At 41.3% G+C, this 18,857-nt stretch overlaps 1 protein-coding gene across 2 annotated transcripts in view; it reads left to right on the top strand.

Moving 5' to 3' along the window:
• Window positions 1–18,857, top strand: part of wu:fj29h11 (uncharacterized) — a 106,338-nt gene that overhangs the window by 86,121 nt on the left and 1,360 nt on the right. For both annotated transcript variants that reach the window (XM_061908776.1, XM_061908775.1), the window contains exons 39-46: window positions 125–402; window positions 484–632; window positions 2,748–2,832; window positions 4,549–4,663; window positions 13,161–13,292; window positions 13,379–13,630; window positions 16,898–17,036; window positions 17,121–17,280. In XM_061908776.1, the coding sequence (XP_061764760.1) occupies window positions 125–402; window positions 484–632; window positions 2,748–2,832; window positions 4,549–4,663; window positions 13,161–13,292; window positions 13,379–13,630; window positions 16,898–17,036; window positions 17,121–17,280 (1,310 nt within the window). The remainder of the gene's footprint in view (window positions 1–124; window positions 403–483; window positions 633–2,747; window positions 2,833–4,548; window positions 4,664–13,160; window positions 13,293–13,378; window positions 13,631–16,897; window positions 17,037–17,120; window positions 17,281–18,857) is intronic.

The raw sequence follows: 18,857 nt of genomic DNA, 5'->3' as shown, positions 1-18,857 counted from the left end.
ATAACAAATTCTAATTCCTCCTAACTTTTTACTTCCGTGTGCGATTTTATCGTGACAAACTCAACGCAATTTTTGGTATTGCATACATTGTGGGAAATGTTGAACTTTGTTTTCTGGCCGTCAGGGAGGACAGTGTCAGCAGAACCAGGCTTTCCCACTTTCAGTGAGACAGATAGATTGACATTCATGAAGATCTGCAATATCCGTCAGTTGTCTCAATGTGTCAAGATGGAGACCCAGACTGAGAACTGGAGACCCTGTCATTCCATGCAGGCCATGGTGCGATTACTGATCCCTCACGTTCAAAAATTCCTCTACTATCATGAGGAGCTGGCCGAAATTTATTCTGAACTGATCGAGGACGACATTGCAACAAGAATCAAGAGGCTTCAATTTGCACAAGTCAGTTAGGATCCTTGAAACTGCTCATGCTCCAAGTGGTTTAAATAAACAACAGGTTCCATCCATGTCATTTGTTCACAGGTGGGTAAACTCTACATCCACTATGAGCTCAAAGTGGATGGCATTGACGATACCCTAGTGGAGATGGAAGACGTCATCTGTCTGTTGAAGGATAAAAAAGAACTCTACATCCAGAAAGATCACCTTACAGCCAATTTGGACATCTGCAGGTTTGTGTGAACTGGTCACTTAATAGGCGAAGATTAGTTCTTAGATTGTTCTTTACGGTTTTTAATAAAGTCCTCAGAAGTCGCACAATTTAGATAAAAGTGCTTTTAGTAGGCCTTAAAGTTCTATTATACTACAGCCTCCGCACTAAAATGGCTTTCTGACGGCGTCATGATGTAGTTGTGCTGTTGAGCTCATGACTTGCAATTTTCTGCCAAAACTCCAAGGGGATGTGTTTCCAGAGGATGCAACCACAGTTATTAAAGGCCACAACATTCAGTTTGTTGTTGATGTTGAAACTAATCGTTCAGAAACAACAGTTCACCTTGGGTGTACATGTTGCACAAAAACCAGAGGGGAAAGCTCGCAGCAGAGGACGGGTAAATACGCAACACTATTGGGTCATTCGGCATAGACTAGAGAGCTATGTTATTGTAAAACGTGAAAAAATATGTTTGTTGTTGATGCTGAAACTAATCGTTCAGAAACAACAGTTCACATGTTGCACAAAAACCAGAGGGGAAAGCTCCCAGCAGAGGACGGGTAAATTCGCAACGCTATTGGGCCATTTGACAATGACGAGAGAGCTATCTTATTGTAAAACGTGAAAAAATATGTTAGATTGATGTCCAAACTTTTTGAGAAAATCAAGCTTTACTTCAAACAACACTGCAAGCTGCAAACATACTATTTATTTTCATAGTGCACTGAGATATTAAGTACACAATATTTGTACCCAACAGTTGGCATGTAAATGTTCAATCATTGTTGCTTTCTCAAATATTACTTCAGTTCCAGCATAATTTAGGATCTTTGGTGCTCAGGCACTATGTTATGTAAAAGCTGTCAGTTGACCAATCACAGCTATGAAGTCTGCGTCACTGCTGACGTGAGCCAAAAGTTTTTTGGAGGTGCACGTTAAGGTTGGCAGGAGGTTTCGCAGGGTTGGAAGAGGCCAACATTGCTTATGGTAGGGTTGCAGCACAATGAGCCTTTACGGTTTTGTATTTCTGCATCTTCAATGCTAATCAGCTGTTGGTTGTCTACACTTGTCTCTGACAATGTGTTTCGAAAAAGCGCTATTTAGCAAGTTATCCACTTTTTGCACATGCACTGTAATTTTGCACTTGTCAAAACGTAGAAAATGCAATATTTCACAACAAAGTAACATTAAGGCATTAGCAACAAACACATAATTCTGAGCTACAGTGCTAACTTTGCAGCCACATTTTATCAGCAATATCATGCTAGGTCAGCCTGATGATAAACAAAATTATAAAATTTGCAACTCTCATGTCTATAGATGACTAATCAATAGTTGGCAGAGCTCCAGGCTTTATTTTAAAAAGTGTAGTGAAGCCTGCTTTTTTACACAGCTGTTAACAGGTGGGTTTATACACAGGGTGGGCTCCTCCACTTAGTGGTGGGTTAGAGAGGGCATCATATCCTGAGCACCTATTCTCTCAAAATGCAACACTCAAGTGAGGAAGATGATGGATGTTTCTCACATTCAATAAACAGGTTGTAGGGACACAAATTAGACCACTTTTAACTCAAGAATGATCAATTGAGAACACCAATCAATTGATACTCAATCAGAACATTATAGAGCAGGGGTAGGGAACCTATGGCTCTAGAGCCAGATGCGGCTCTTTTGATGACTGCATCTGGCTCTTAGATAAATCTTAGCTGACATTGCTTAACACAATAAGTAATGAATAATTCCGCTGGTAATCACAGTTTTAAAAATAACGTTAAAATTATAAAAAATTCTCATGCATTTTAATCCAACCATTCGTTTTCTATCGCACCTGTTCAAGATGTCCCCTTAATGGTAAGAAGTATTATATTTATTATTGGTTAACTTTGGAATAACAATGTTATTAAAAGAAAAGAGACTTATTGTACTCTAAAAATGTTGGTCTTACTCAAAAAAAGCACACATTTAGTTGTATTCAGTGTTTAAAAAAATATAATATGGCTCTCACGAAAATACATTTTGAAATATCTGGCTTTCATGGCTCTCTCAGTCAAAAAGGTTCCCGACCCCTGTTATAGAGCAACAGATGAAATAAGGCTTATGTATTTTACTGTGTCTGTGTATGTTTGTTTTTCAGGGAGCTGGTTAAACTGTTTTGCACAGAGATCGGCCACAGAAAAGAGCTGATGAATTTCCTGAGCGGCCTGATCACTTCGCTAAATGTAAGCAATGTGTGACCATGCATTGATCACTAATCCATATTCTATGAAAATACACTTTTGCTTGCTCATGCATGCTATTTCAGCCTATCATTTCTATGTTGCCTCAAACTCTCACACAGCTGTATTTAACTATCGAGGGAGATTTCCCTGGAGGGACGGCTGTTCACATTGCTTGACAACTTATTCTCGTTCTGACGAGACCAATGCAGCAGGCGTAGCGTGAACACTTCCAAAATTAATCCTGAGCATTGATCAATTGTCTTTCATTGAATATCCTTACATAACTTTGCCTCATTTGTGGAGAATCGGCAGGCATGTGTAGAACAATTGGGTCACTTTATAATCAATAAGAATGCATTGTGGCTTAGATCCAATTGGATATTTGGTTGTAATAATTAATGTGCCAGCATAAGAAACACTCAGATCATAGGTCCACATAATGGGATGTTAAGGTTATATTTATCTTTTACATACAATACATTTGGAATGTATTCCCATCACATCGCTTTGCTTTTTTTTGGAAAGTGGGAGAATTATTTTTTTTTTGCCACAAAATATTTATTTATTAAATTATCTTTTAAGTAAGTGGCTTCCTGGCAACTTGAATGTCTTTGAGAGGCCCAGAATGTATTCTGACTGAACTGCACTGCAACCTGATGATGATAGGTGTGCTAAACGTAGGACATTATATTAAAAAAAGACTTGAGGCTGTAATTTTGCCAAAGGTGCATTATATTTACCTATACATACATTTTTTTGATCGTTTTTACTAATACTTCATTTGCACATATTACAAAAAAAATCAAGTACCCCTGGAGTGTGGTAAAGTATTCCAGTAGATAGAGTAGTACACTAATTTGAAAACCAATGCGCTCTCAGGTGAAGATCATGCCACTGTCTTTGATGAATATTACATTTGTTTGCCTTTAAAAAGCATTTGAAAGCCTGGAAAAAAATTTGCGTCTATAAAATCATCCATTTTGACGGGAAAAAAAATGTATTGAATACAATTGTATATCATTCGAACTTTAATATTATTGATCATGCAATACATTTTATATTCTGTATTACAATTTGTTTGGTAGAAAAAAAACTTAAAAATATATTTTTGTCACCTTGACTAATGATTTCATAGCAAGTTATAAAAAAAATATTATTGATCAAATGCATAGGCAAATTGTGTAATAATAATATTAGGTGATTATACATTCAGTATATTATACATTCACTACTACAAGCGGCCCTGTGATGACAGACATAAAAAAATGTGGCCCTCAATGAAAATGAGTTTGACAACCTGATGAGAGCATACTTTTTCTGAAGACAGCAAGACAAACAAGCATTAAAAAAAGGTTTTCAATAGGTCAGTTAAGCTCTAGACACATTGAAGGATGATCAGTGGAGACAGGGTGCACTGCGTGGAAAAGGGTGTGATTACTTTTATGTACTTGTGATCACATCTTTGATTTTGAAAGTTTTTTTTTTACACATTTACAAACATTTAAATAAATTGTTGACATATTGTCGGCGTGTTTTGTGTAGAGTTTGGGAGCAAAACAATTTATACAATTTTGAAATAGCTTGTCGCATAAAAAATATGTGGAAATTGTGTAGCATTGCACTTTTTTAGTGGATGCACAATTCTGTAAGCACATAGGTAAATATGTAGTCAAATCTACTATGTCCTGACAATGAGTTCTATCAAACATTCTGTAGGACCCAGGATCCCTGGCGAGGTTCTTACTGAAGGAAGACATCAGAGAGCTACCCAGCGGGCATGAACAGTGGGAAGTTCCAGAGCCTCCTAGGCCAGAGGTGACCATGGAAAGAGGTGAGGTAACCTTAAAACAAACCATAGGGTCCTTAAACGCTACAGAACAAGTAGTCAGTGTACTATAGTTGACCAGCTCAGACCCACCAATGGGTTTTTTAGGCTAATCTTGCCTTACCTTACTACACATTGAAGTGGCGTGTTTAATATAAAAAACAGTGATACATCTGATTTTTTGCATCCTTTTTTGCATGATTTTGTTTTTATCAAACTTTATTGATAAAAATAAGTCTAGATTAAAGTATGTTTGCCAGCGCATCATTCCGCCAGACCAGTACCTGAACAAAGAATCGCATGTGTTGGTGACTCAGTTTGGATAGCAGTTCTTCTAGAGTTGGGACAGTGTGTGTGTGTGTTTTTTTTTGTTCCGTGAACACACAAAGAAATTTGAACAACTACGTGCGACTTCTTTCGTCCTCCTATCAAACACTGTGCACTCCCTTGCAGTTGACATGATGAGGCGTCCCAAGAGCACTTCTATGATTTTTTTTTTTTTTTTGCGTTCTGCTGCAAAATAACCCACCATGGGGCCAAATAAAGATGCTAATACTAGCATAACGCTGTGGATTTGCAGAGTGACAACAGTGTTACCTGTTGTGCAGCTAAGCGTTGTGTAGACAGGTTTGCGATGTACACAAAATTGTATGTGCACACAGTTATTGTCCCCGTGTTCAACACCAGTGCCACTGTCAGCACTTTGTTAAAGAAGGTGAAAGATACTAAGTTCTAAAAAATAAATAATTGTGTAATGTATAACAGTGGCGTCTACTTGGCTCTTCTCTGCGCTCCTCCTTTGTCGTCTTTGCCAGCATGAACCTTTGATGAAAGTAATGGTGTTTTTAAATTCATGAATTCTTCCAGTTCATTCATCATTTATATGCCTTGTTTTCTGCAAGTAAGTGTGTAACTGTCTAACAAAGTGTTTTGTGTTAACATTTTTATGGGTCTGGAATTGTTTAATTGGATTTCCATTCTTTGTTATGGGGAAAATGTTGTTTTTTGTACAATTAGGTTGTCCCTTTGGAATGCATTAATAACGAAAACCGAGGTACCAAAGTATAATACTAATGGTCAACGTGTACTAAAACACGTGTAAACCTGACGCAAAGCTGATCGATGAACGTGTGTAAAGAGGATTGTGTGGGTTAACAGGGAACTGCAATTGTTGGGGAATTTTGCCTATCGTTCGCAATCCCTATGAGAGACAAGAAGACAAAAGTTTGTTGTTGTTTTTTGCAGTTTAGCATGTAAAAAGCGGCTTGTTTTTGGTGGTGAGCAATGCCGCTAATAGGAGGAATTATTTCTACCTTTAACTCACTTTAAAAATTAATTAAAAAATTGTCAACAATAATTCATTTACCTAACCTGTATATTGACCAAGCTGTAGGGATATTGTTTTTGTAAGAGCAAACACTGAGTAACTCCTTCTAGCGCAGTAACACATCGGCATGCTAAAAGCTAAATACGGAAAGCTATCTTCTGCGACGACACAAAATGCATTTGAATTTGTAATGCACAGCACTGCGATAGGACACCAATCTATACTGACTGCAAAACATGAACAATCATATTACAGTACACATTTCATGTTTTGTTTGTATACAGCTAGCCAGATAGCATATGTACTGCAGGTGTAGCAACACGCATGACGTGCTGCTTGTATCATGATTAATATTAAAGTGTGACTCACTCGATGATTAGTTGTACCTTTGGTTCAGCTGGCGGGGGAAGTTTTTTCGGTTTATTTGGGTAAGCAATCCATTTATGTTGAAATAGCTTGCCTGCAAGTTTCACATTTATAGCGTCGTCACTTTCACCTCACTCTCTTGGCTTCCGTCTGCTCTAGGGTCTCACCCTTCCTTCCTATAAGCAGGAGTTAGTTTTCAGTATATTTAGCTTAAAAAAGATAAGGTTGTAAATCCTCATTTGTCCCAAAATAGTTGTCTGTTAACAGGTCTGCCATGGTGAGAACACACACTTGCATTTGTTTCCAGAAGCAGGAACGCACATTTGTTGCCCGAAGTCAGAAGTGCGCTGCTTTGGAAATCGTGCTAAAAAAATCAGTCCAGGCAATGATTAAAATGACCAAACTACAGTAAATATGGAACAAATTACAAATTGTTATGAGCGTGTCTGTTACTGCATTATATACTATAAACCTGCAGTGTCTATAGAAAATATTAATGGAGGGTTTTGAAGTTGTTTTAAAAGGCTTTGAAGGCTACAATGGTGACTTCCATGAGTTGCATATTTCAAGAGTTTTTTTAACTGCTTTAAAATCCTAAAAAAAAAAAACATGTGTTCTGGTCTTTCATAATAATTGTGACCAATAAGCAACATTCCAAAAACAGTGCAGTTCCCCTTTAAGTGAGCAGAATAAGTTGTAATCCATTTTGTGTTTCTTTCTTCATTAAATATGCAAAAGTCATGCTGATCATCAAATTGACTACAATACTGAGAGAAGATGCAAATATATAATAGAGGATGCACAGTGATTTATCAACACGTTTTGGGAGCACTATTTTGCGTTTTATTTAACCCGTTTGAAAAGGACATGCAAACTGACAGTTCTACGCACGCTTGTAAGACAGGAGTGCTCAAGCTGCAAAGACAGACAAATCCTCCATCCTACATGTACATTTTAACATATTTGGACAATCATAAATAAAAGTTATTAGACACATCGTCTATTCTGCAACATCCTTCTATACGTTCATAACTGCTAGATAACTTGAGGAGGTGATTAAAAGAAATTAAATTGGTGCGTTTTGGTGTCATTTAATATTTTTTAATGACGTTTGTTTTTTCACATATATTACTACATATTAGAGGTGTAACGGTTTAGTAGATACTACGGTATTTCGGTTAATACCGTGACAGTATCAAACAATAACTTCTGGCATTTTAAGTGCCTCAAAATAAACTACATCTCCCAGAATCCTCTTTGGTATTGGTAATGTGGGGTCGGGGAACGCCTTAAGCAGAAAGTAAAGTGTGTCCGTAGTGAATGAGAAGAATTGTTGTTGTCAGACATTTAATCACAATCTGTCCAGAACTTTCTTAATTATGTTTCTGAAAAAAGGACAAACAAACCCTTATGACGTTGTTTGTTGCCAGGGTTTTTTCTTACCTTTTTGACAAATTTAAGAAAGCACACCACTTTCCTTTCGAGCGTTTCCAAGGCAACACAGAGCAAGACGGTCACTTCGCAGCGCACAAAACACCAAAAAAAACGACATGAGTAAACTGAAAAACTTTTTGATTAATCCTCAATCCATCCATCTATTTTCAAACGCTTGTCCCCCTTGATGTCCCTGGGGGTTGCAGCCGATCTGTACTCGGGTGGAAGGCAGCGCCCTACAAATGTGGCCTACTTATGAACTATCACCCATATTCGAAGCCAAACATCAGTTTGTGAGATATTTACATTATTAAAAGTTTAATTATTAGTTAACTTTTCTTAGAAACAGCATATTCCAGGCTGATATAAACATGTCCACTGTGGACAACACTGCTTGTCAGAAAGTAAAAGTTGAAAGACACTAAACTCACCCATTATTTTTACACTGGATGTTTTCTTAGTCACTTTAAAGACACTCAACTGTGGTTTCTTTTATATATAAACTTGAAACGGTGGATGTTCCTGCACAATTATTTGCCATTTAAATTAATTTCCTTAGCAATATACTGTATATGTTTAGAACATTTTAGCATTATGTTTGCGTTCAGTTGCAGTAAGTGTGTTTATTGTAAAGATTCCTGCTACTTAATTTTAAACACTAGGGCATTTTCAAGGTTGTTGTTTTTTTGTTCTTGTTGTTTTGGGAACATATACCACAACAATATCGTACCGTGACCTTAATACCGTGATGATTTTGTACCACAAGTTTTTGATAGAATTACATCCCATATTCAATATGCAGTCCCCACATCTGCGGTCCCCTCCAAGGTTTCTCATTTTATCCCATTGTGTTGAGTTTTTTTCTTGCCCTGATGTGGGATCTGAGCCGAGAATGTCATTGTGGCTTGTGCAGCCCTTTGAGACACTTGTGATGTAGGGATGTATAAATAAGCTTTGATTGATTGATTGATTGATTTTTTTGTGTCTTGAGCAGGGATGTAGGAATCGTGGGGAATGTATCCTTCCCAATATTGGAGAAAGACATATTTGTACCACACAAAAAACGTACCGCAGAAGTATATGTTCTTTTATTTTGAAAGCGCATCACAGCCTCATGTGACTTCCTTCACCTGAGCTGAGAGTTGGGGCGGGAGAGAGAAAAAGAGCAGTCTGGGGTACACTCGCAGGCGGTCTGCAGAGAACGTTGTCATGAACATTGCATGTTTATAACATCTTGCCATTGTTTGTGGCATGTCGGTGTCCGCCGCACCTGTCTTGTGATTCGTGGGCGGCACCAAAAAAAGCCTATAAAGCCTTGTGGATGACCAGCACACGCCTGTTCACAATATGGCCTGTTGTATGGCCTTTGAGCTGCCACCTTATCGTGGTAGAGGAGTTTGCGTGTCCCAATGATCCTAGGAGCTATGTTGTCCTGGGGCTTTATGCCCCCTGGTAGGGTCTCCCAAGGCAAACAGGTTATAGGTGAGGGATCAGACAAAGAGCAGCTCGAAGACCTCTATGAAGAAAATAAAACATGGACACAGATTTCCCTCGCCCTGACGCGGGTCACCGGGGCCCCCCTCTGGAGCCCGGCCCGGAGGTGGGGCACGATGGCGAGCGCCTGGTGGCCGGGCCTGTTCCCATGGGGCCCGGCCGGGCACAGCCCGAAGAGGCAACGTGGGTCACCCCTCCAATCGGCTCACCACCCATAGCAGGGGCCATAGAGGTCGGGTGCAATGTGAGCTGGGCGGAAGCCGAAGGCAGGGCACTTGGTGGTTCGATCCTCGGTTACAGAAGCTAGCTCTTGGGACGTGGAACGTCACCTCACTGGGGGGAAAGAGCCTGAGCTAGTGCGCGAAGTGGAGAAGTTCCGGCTGGATATAGTCGGACTCACTTCGACGCACAGCAAGGGCTCTGGAACCACTTCTCTGGAGAGGGACTGGACTCTCTTCCACTCTGGCGTTGCCGGCAGTGAGAGGCGACGGGCTGGGGTGGCAATTCTGGTTGCCCCCCGGCTTAAAGCCTGCACTTTGGAGTTCAACCCGGTGGACAAAAGGGTAGCCTCCCTCCGCCTTCGGGTGGGGGGGACGGGTCCTGACTGTTGTTTGTGCTTACGCACCAAACAGCAGTTCAGAGTACCCACCCTTTTTGGGAGCACTCGAGGTAGTACTGGAAAGTGCTCCCCTGGGTGATTCCCTTGTCCTACTGGGGGACTTCAACGCTCATGTTGGCAACGACAGTGAAACCTGGAGAGGTGTGATTGGGAAGAACGGCCGCCCGGATCTGAACCCGAGTGGTGTTTTGTTATTGGACTTTTGTGCTCGTCACAGTTTGTCCATTACGAACACCATGTTTAAACATAAGGGTGTCCATATGTGCACTTGGCACCAGGACACCCTAGGCCGCAGTTCCATGATCGACTTTATAGTTGTGTCATCGGATTTGCGGCCTCATGTTTTGGACACTCGGGTGAAGAGAGGGGCGGAACTTTCTACCGATCACCATCTGGTGGTGAGTTGGCTGCGATGGTGGGGGAGGATGCCGGACAGACCTGGGAGGCCCAAACGCATTGTGAGGGTCTGCTGGGAACGTCTGGCAGAGTCTCCTGTCAGAGAAAGTTTCAATTCCTATCTCTGGAAGAACTTCGAACATGTCACGAGGGAGGTGCTGGACATTGAGTCCGAATGGACCATGTTCCGCACATCTATTGTCGAGGCGGCTGATCGAAGCTGTGGCCGCAAGGTAGTTGGTGCCTGTCGGGGCGGCAATCCTAAAACCCCCTGGTGGACACCAGCGGTGAGGGATGCCGTCAAGCTGAAGAAGGAGTCCTATCGGGTCCTTTTGGCTCATAAGACCCCGGAGGCAGTGGACAGGTACCGACAGGCCAAGCGGTGTGCGGCTTCGGCGGTCGCGGATGCAAAAACTCAGACATGGGAAGAGTTCGGGGAAGCCATGGAAAACGACTTCCAGACGGCTTCGAAGCGATTCTGGACCACCGTCCGCCGCCTCAGGAAGGGGAAGCAGTGCACTATCAACACCGTGTATGGTGCGGATGGTGTTCTGCTGACCTCAACTGCGGATGTTGTGGATCGGTGGAAGGAATACTTCGAAGACCTCCTCAATCCCACCAACACGTCTTCCTATGAGGAAGCAGTGCCTGGGGTATCTGTGGTGGACTCTCCTATTTCTGGGGATGAGTTCGCTGAGGTAGTTAAAAAGCTCCTCAGTGGTAAGGCCCCGGGGGTGGATGAGATCCGCCCGGAGTTCCTTAAGGCTCTGGATGCTGTGGGGCTGTCTTGGTTGACAAGACTCTGCAGCATCGCGTGGACATCGGTGGCGGTACCTCTGGATTGGCAGAACGGGGTGGTAGTTCCTCTCTTTAAGAAGGGGGACCGGAGGGTGTGTTCCAACTATCGTGGGATCACACTCCTCAGCCTTCCCGGTAAGGTTTATTCAGGTGTACTGGAGAGGAGGCTACGCCGGATAGTCAAACCTCGGATTCAGGAGGAACAGTGTGGTTTTCGTCCTGGTCGTGGAACTGTGGACCAGCTCTAAACTCTCGGCAGGGTTCTTGAGGGTGCATGGGAGTTTGCCCAACCAGTCTACATGTGCTTTGTGGACTTGGAGAAGGCATTCGACCGTGTCCCTCGGGAAGTCCTGTGGGGAGTGCTCAGAGAGTATGGGGTATCGGACTGTCTTATTGTGGCGGTCCGCTCCCCGTACGATCAGTGCCAGAGCTTGGTCCGCATTGCCGGCGGTAAGTCGAACACATTTCCAGTGAGGGTTGGACTCCGCCAAGGCTGTCCTTTGTCACCGATTCTGTTCATAACTTTTATGGACAGAATTTCTAGCCGCAGCCAAGGCGTTGAGGGGTTCCGGTTTTGTGTCCCCAGGATTAGGTCTCTGCTTTTTGTAGATGATGTGGTCCTGATGGCTTCATCTGATCGGGATCTTCAGCTCTCGCTGGATCGGTTTGCAGCCGAGTGTGAAGCGACCGGAATGAGAATCAGCACCTCCAAGTCAGAGTCCATGGTTCTCGCCCGGAAAAGGGTGGAATGCCATCTCCGGGTTGGGGAGAAGACCCTGCCCCAATTTGAGGAGTTCAAGTACCTAGGAGTCTTGTGCGTCGAAGTGAGTCTGACTATATCCAGCCGGAACTTCTCGACTTTGCGCACTAGCTCAGGCTCTTTCCCCCCCAGTGAGGTGATGTTCCATGTCCCAAGAGCTATCTTATGTAGCTGAGGATCGGACCGCCAAGTGCCCTGCCTTCGGCTGCCGCCCAGCTCACATTGCACCCGACCTCTATGGCCCCTGCTATGGGTGGTGAGCCCATTGGAGGGGTGACCCACGTTGCCTCTTCGGGCTGTGCCCGGCCGGGCCCCATGGGAACAGGCCCGGCCACCAGGCGCTCGCCATCGTGCCCCACCTCTGGGCCTGGCTCCAGAGGGAGGCCCCGGTGACCCGCGTCCGGGCGAGGGAAATCTGGGTCCGTGTTTTTTCTTCTTCATAAAGGTCTTCGAGCTGCTCTTTGTCTGATCCCTCACCTAGAACCTGTTTGCCTTGGGAGACCCTACCAGGGGGCATAAAGCCTCCGGACAACATAGCTCCTAGGATCATTGGGACACGCAAACTCCTCTACCACGATAAGGTGGCAGCTCAGAGAGGAGATCTGATTTTGTATTATTTTGAATTTAGTTATTTTGGCTTTGCATTGTTTTCCGTGATTATAATTATTTTCATTAAGTCACAATTTCAATGCATTTTTTTCATCGCTATAGGTTTTATACTACTAGTGTATATTTTTGTATATATATGAAGTGTGTATTTGGGTATTCAGTTTACTGACTGGTCTCTAGTGTCTAAACCTGATTTGGCCTAAACACAAAATGTGTACTGTTTCTGTGGGGTATTATATCCCCGGAAGAGTTAGCAGCTTTCGCTTCATTTAATGTTTAAAATTGAAGTACTTAATTTAACCACTCTGGCCACATTTATCTTCGTATTTGGAAACCATGTTGTTTGAGTTAAGTCATTTTAAATCTGGCATTATCACTGTTCCCAAATAACATCAACACGAGCTACTAGCTACTGCACCACTTTACAATTGCACACCCAGTCTTAGTAAAACGCACGCAACTCGCCCACTAATAGTACACACAATTTTATAGTCTGCACACGCTGTTCACGGCGAGGTATTTAGATCTTAGTGAATCAGGCCCATGTGTATTACACAACCGGCTTCTATGTGTGACCAATTACACATTGACCTACTTTGCATAGAAATACATGTCAAAAATAAGTAGCGCCGACACAGAAACACACTGTACAATTATGATCATATTTGATCTTTATTTGGATGTAAATTCTATTTTTCAGTAGCATCAAGGGGGTCTACTCTCCCCGGCTTCCCAAGAGAGTCATCTCGGCCTGAACAACAAGACGGCGAGACGACACTAGTTTCCTGGCCTCCACGAGCCCCTATTGCCCATACAGGAAGCTCTCGCTCAGGTGAATGCCTGAGAATGACTCTTCCATGAGGTTTTTCATTAACACAATCCACATGTTTCCTGATCTTGTTTTTGTTTTTGCGACAGTCCATACGGATGAAGCTGCGATAGAAACTGTCATGAAGATGTGGCCGCCTCCTGCCGCACCAAAAGACAGAGACCCTGAGAGAGACGTCTCAGCCAAAGGAAGTGTCCGTGTAGTTCCGCAGACTACCGACAATAGTAACACTGAGAAGGAAAAAACATTTAAAAACAGCAGTAGCAGACCTGCCGACCAAACGGGACTTCAGAGAGCCAGCAGTCAGCCTAATCCCGCATCCCACACGACTCAACCGCCAGGTAATATTCTTGTCTGCTGCTCGGTCCTCAAGATTTGCACTTCAAAGATTCTTTATAACCAAGAATTGAGATGCCTATTTAGAACAGGTATTTTCAGAACATGGTCAGGAATAATACATTTGAAAAATGTTGTGTTCTTATTAGGGGTGTCAAAAAAATAAATTTCCAGATTAATTGTGATTCTTAATCTGTCCTATCTAGCCACTTAGGCAAATCATATTGTTGCTGTAGATGCCCATATCTGCTGTACAAATTTATTTTAGAAAAGAGAAATGTTGGATACTTCTCTTGTTGCCTTATTTCTATTTGACTTCATTAAATGTTTGACAAGCTTTTTACTAACCAGTTTTCTTTTTAAGTAATAGAAAGTTGATAAGAGCTGCTTGTCTATTTTATGGAGGAATGTAGTTGATCAAATGCCCCGCATTCAATGTTATTAAAAAAGTACGTATTTTGAATCAAGAATCTATTCAAAATACATCATGTTGTGCCCAAAGATTCACAGCCCTAATTCCTACTTTATATTACATTACAATATATATATTTGGTTAGTTTCTCTCTAAACATTCCCCACACAGATTAAATTATGTGAGCAACATGTCGCTGTTCTCCTTACTAAATAGTGCCCACTGAAGTCGACAACTACATTCATGGTGAAAAGCTTGTGGCAATATAAGTTTGAGACCTAAACAGGTAATTTTTCAGAAAAATGGTGTATGTGGTAGAGAGTATCGATATTTGCCATTTTTAACTGACCGGCCGATGAGCAGCCGAGCCCAGCCGATCTTAACCGCAGTTGTGTCCCAGTTTTTACATGGCGAAAGATTGTACTCACGTAAAAATTTCCTTCAAAAGCGATGCCCGCTCAGGGCGACACAATTACCATTTGCATACTCCTTGTTCTACATGCAGGAGTTGCATGAATTCCAGAAAGGTGCGTGTCTTGCCAGAACACGGCAAGCTGCAACAAACGCGCCTTTAGGTATTTTGCACCAAAAAATAATATTGAACATTTTTTTCCCCGTGTATTTGTGTTAATCCCAAAATTATGTGAATCTAATTAAATTCTGCTTGGAGTCAAGTAATATAAAAACATATATGTAAATTGTCAGTCATCAGGTCATATTATCCGCAAAGATTGAATGGAGGCAACTCTGAAACATTTTAAACAAGAAGAGGTCAGTTTCCTCCACTCAACCTTTGTGGATAATATATATAAAAAAGTAGACCAGCCCTGCCAGGGGAGTTGGCAACCCTATGCAAAAGCCACTTTACTTTGTTAAAAGAAAATTATTTGTAGCATTTAATACCTTAAATTGAATACATCATCTAAATAACACTAGCAAATTCTAAATTGAATAAGATAAGCTTGATCAGAATGTGTTAGTGTGTTCACTTTAGTTACTTGTTATAATTTTCAGATCTATAATCTATTGTCAAAGTATGAGAAAATAATTTCTAGTCAGGAAAGGGGTGGGATTACATAAAAACGGCTTCTTCCTACTCCTTTGGACATGTTAGACTGTAAAGCTGTAACTGTTAACTTGTTCGAAAATCACAATGTTATGTATTGTATTACTATTTTATTTACCATTGTTAGTTGGTTTTTTTACTTGTTTTTTTTAACATATTGTATTTTTCGGATTATAAATCGCTCCGGAGTATACGTCGCATCGGCCGAAAATGTATAATAAAGAAGGAAAAAAACATATACACGTCGCACTGGAGTATAAATCGCATTTTGGGGGGCAATTTATTTGATAAAACCCAACACCAAGATTAGACATTTGAAAGGCGATTTAAAATAAAGAATAGTGAACAACAGGCTGAATAAGTGTACATTATATGACTCATAAATAACCAACGGAGAAGGTGACTGGTATGTTAACGTAACATATTGTGGTAAGTCATTCAAATAACTATAACATATAGAACATGCTATACATTTACCAAACAATCTGTCACTCCTAATCGATAAATCCCAAGAAATATTCTTCCCCGATGTCGCTTCTAAACAACTCTGCCAACTCCAAAGGTATGCACCGCTTCCTCTTGTCGTTTTCTGCTGCATATTTCACTACGTCCAGCTTGTAATCTGCAGTACATGATTTCCTCTACGGTGCCTTTTTTTTCCAGACCTTCTCAGTTTTTATAAGTTACCGCCAACGATGAAATGATCCATTTTAATAGCTACGGCAGTAGCATATAGCATATAGCAGTTAGCATTCCATGACCCACAATGCACTTCTGCCTCGACCCTCCCCCGCCAAATTCTTATTGGCTGACGTGTATGTGACGATTGCTGACATTTTCTTCGTCTCTTCCGCGAATTAGATAAATAATATTATTTGATATTTTACGGTAATGTGTTAATAATTTCACACATAAGTCGTTCCGGAGTATAAGTCGCACCCCCGGCTAAACTATGAAAAAAAACTGCGACTTATAGTCCGAAAAATACGGTAAATATTTACAATAGAAGTATCGGGTCGGGACTCAAAATCGGGACGGGATCTGAGGCTGAAAATGTTGATCGGGTCATCCCTAGTTTGTTAATTTCCAAGATTCCTCAGTATGGCTCGTGTGTTTTTGCAAAAGCAGATTTGTGGTTATGTTAAAATGGAACAGCACTTAAGAATCGAAACAAAAATTATTTCTTATTTTGCGGTGGATGTTCTTTTACCTACCTTTCCAAAACAAACAAAGTCTACCCGTTTGCAAAAATGTAGGGAAACGATGACGACAAACTGCCGTATTTTCAAAAGTCTTTTATTTTTATTTTGTGTGAAAGTCTTGAGTAAATGGGCAACCGATGGCTATTCCCACTTATGTTGGCAACCGCTTATGTCGACGTTAGTCAGCCAATCGGAAGGACTTAAACAGGCTTTACTGTATTTTCTTTCTACACTAGTTGTGAACAAAAGCAGCTCGTAGACTCCACATGAGCGAGTCTGTTGGCTTCCAAACAATAAACTTTGAACGGAGAGACTCAGTGTGGAGTGGCCATCTGCCTCGACTAAGAGCGAAAGAGAATACAGTGGACAGAAGGTAGACATAGGAAGGGATGACTGTAACAATAGTGGCATCAAGAGGAGCAGAATGACACAATAGTCATGGCGGTCTACTATCAACAAGAATAGTTCAAATGATAACTACAACTACCATGCATTGTATGAAGGATCTGGTGCCTTTTTCACAAATTCTGCTTTTTTACACCAAGCTGTCTGTGCTTCACACTTCCCATGTGGTCTTCCGTGTCACGTACAGAGCGCCGTCCCGAAACCTCCAAGTGTGGCGGCACAGAGAGCGGAAAGGAAAGCCTCGCTGAGCGGGGACCAGCTCAGAGTGATCCAGCCGTGCAGCCTGTTGAGGCAGCCAGCGTGCAGCCGACCTCAGCAGATAGCGTGTACTCGTCATGTCCTCCTTCTTATTGATACCAACATTCACACACAGACAAGTCCATATCCACTGATTTACACGTCTCCTCCAGGTCTGTGCCAGATGTGGTGGTGGTGTCCAGCGCGTTTAAGGGATCAGAAGCGACCGCAGAGGCCCAGAGATCATCTCTGAACCTGGACTTCAACAGGTGTAATGAGCCCCTGCAGACCACAATTGAGGACTTGGAACTCCCCTGCAAAAGACCCACCACTGTCAGTACTTCTCTTTTTAAAAATTATTTATTAGTGAATTAGTGAAAGTAAATACTGCGCACAGAGAGCCTGATCTACTAAAGTTTAGCAGGCATTGGATTGTGCCTCTTAGGGGTGCAAAATAGAGAGCAGAATCCATTTGGCGTGTCTGTTTTCATGGCGAGTGTATGCAGAATATATGATGATTATTAGAACGCCCAATACTGGGAGGAGGAGATGCAAATGTAATCATTTGGCACTCACAATGTGATTTATAAAGGCTGAAATTGATTTGCAGCCGCTGTTTTGCGTCTCTATTTAGCAAATCCGAAATGTTTGTGCAAACTGGCACAGTTGCGCCTGGTTTCCGTGGGTCATTAAAAAGCATCAAAAGCGAATAAATGGATTTTTGCACTGCACTTTTGTTTGGAATATTGCCTATCGTTCACAATCATTATGAAAGACATGACAATGGATTTGTTTTAATGCACTCTAAGGATTACATTTGATCAAAAGTCTGCTTACAATGGAGTCTATTGTAGATGTTCAATTCTGCCTATAGAACCATTAAAACATTCAGACACCTCCATTAAGGTTGTATATACATGATGTAATTATATATGTAATGTAGTAACAGGCACATTTATACTATTTGATATTCACATATTTTGATCATTTTAAGAATACGCGGCGCATTAATTTAAAAAACGCATCACGTTTGCTTATTTTTCTTCATAAGTGATTAGTACTCATTGCAGATATTATGAGAGCCAACAAACATAATAAAATAATGTCTCACCTACGATTTAAATGATATTATACATAGAAATGGGTTATTTGTGCATATATTAAAATACCCTAGGGTTACAGTCACTTACTCTACAATGTCTGCTCTCATTAGGATGCAGACTGCTAGGACGTTCATATATTCCCATTTAGATTAAAAATTGTCACATAATCCTCGCGAAGAAAAGGGACGGGGAGCCAAACATCTTTTTCTGTCATTCTCGTCATTCCTGCGTCTAAATTGGCTGTTAAAGTGTACCAACTTGGAATACCTACACAGCCTTCTAGAATCCAGGTGAGATGCATGATTTATGATCTAGAATAAAGTTTGACCACAGAGGAAACGAGGAAGCAGTTTACAAGCCGATCACGTCAACATTGACACAAGTTTGTGATCACGTCGCCGCTATTAATGGTTTGTTTGCGTTAGCGCTTGTAATAAAAATATCACTAATACTTGCTTAATATTCAAGTCACGAAATGTAAACTGAGTATTGTTGCCGCTTTTTGAATGGTTATTTATCTGATTTCATGGGCGTAATAGAGAACCTCCCATTGGCTCCGCTGTAAACTGACTTTTTTTTTTAAATCCATCCGTCGTCATGTCTTTCATAATGATTGTGAACAATAGGCAACATGTTTTAAAAATATATGCAGTTCCCCTTTAAATGGCATTAAAAAGCATTAAAATTGATGTCCAGAGGCATTTAAAAATGCGAACAACTGGATAGGCCCGGACTGATAATAAATACCATAATTTTTAGTAATCAGGCGCACTTAAAATCCTTTTATTTTCTCAATAATCGTTTATA

Source organism: Nerophis ophidion, linkage group LG08 (genome assembly GCF_033978795.1).
Source record: "Nerophis ophidion isolate RoL-2023_Sa linkage group LG08, RoL_Noph_v1.0, whole genome shotgun sequence".
Taxonomy (NCBI): domain Eukaryota; kingdom Metazoa; phylum Chordata; class Actinopteri; order Syngnathiformes; family Syngnathidae; genus Nerophis; species Nerophis ophidion.
The sequence above is the reverse complement of the archived record's forward strand: the minus strand, read 5'-3'. Positions and strand labels throughout refer to the sequence as shown.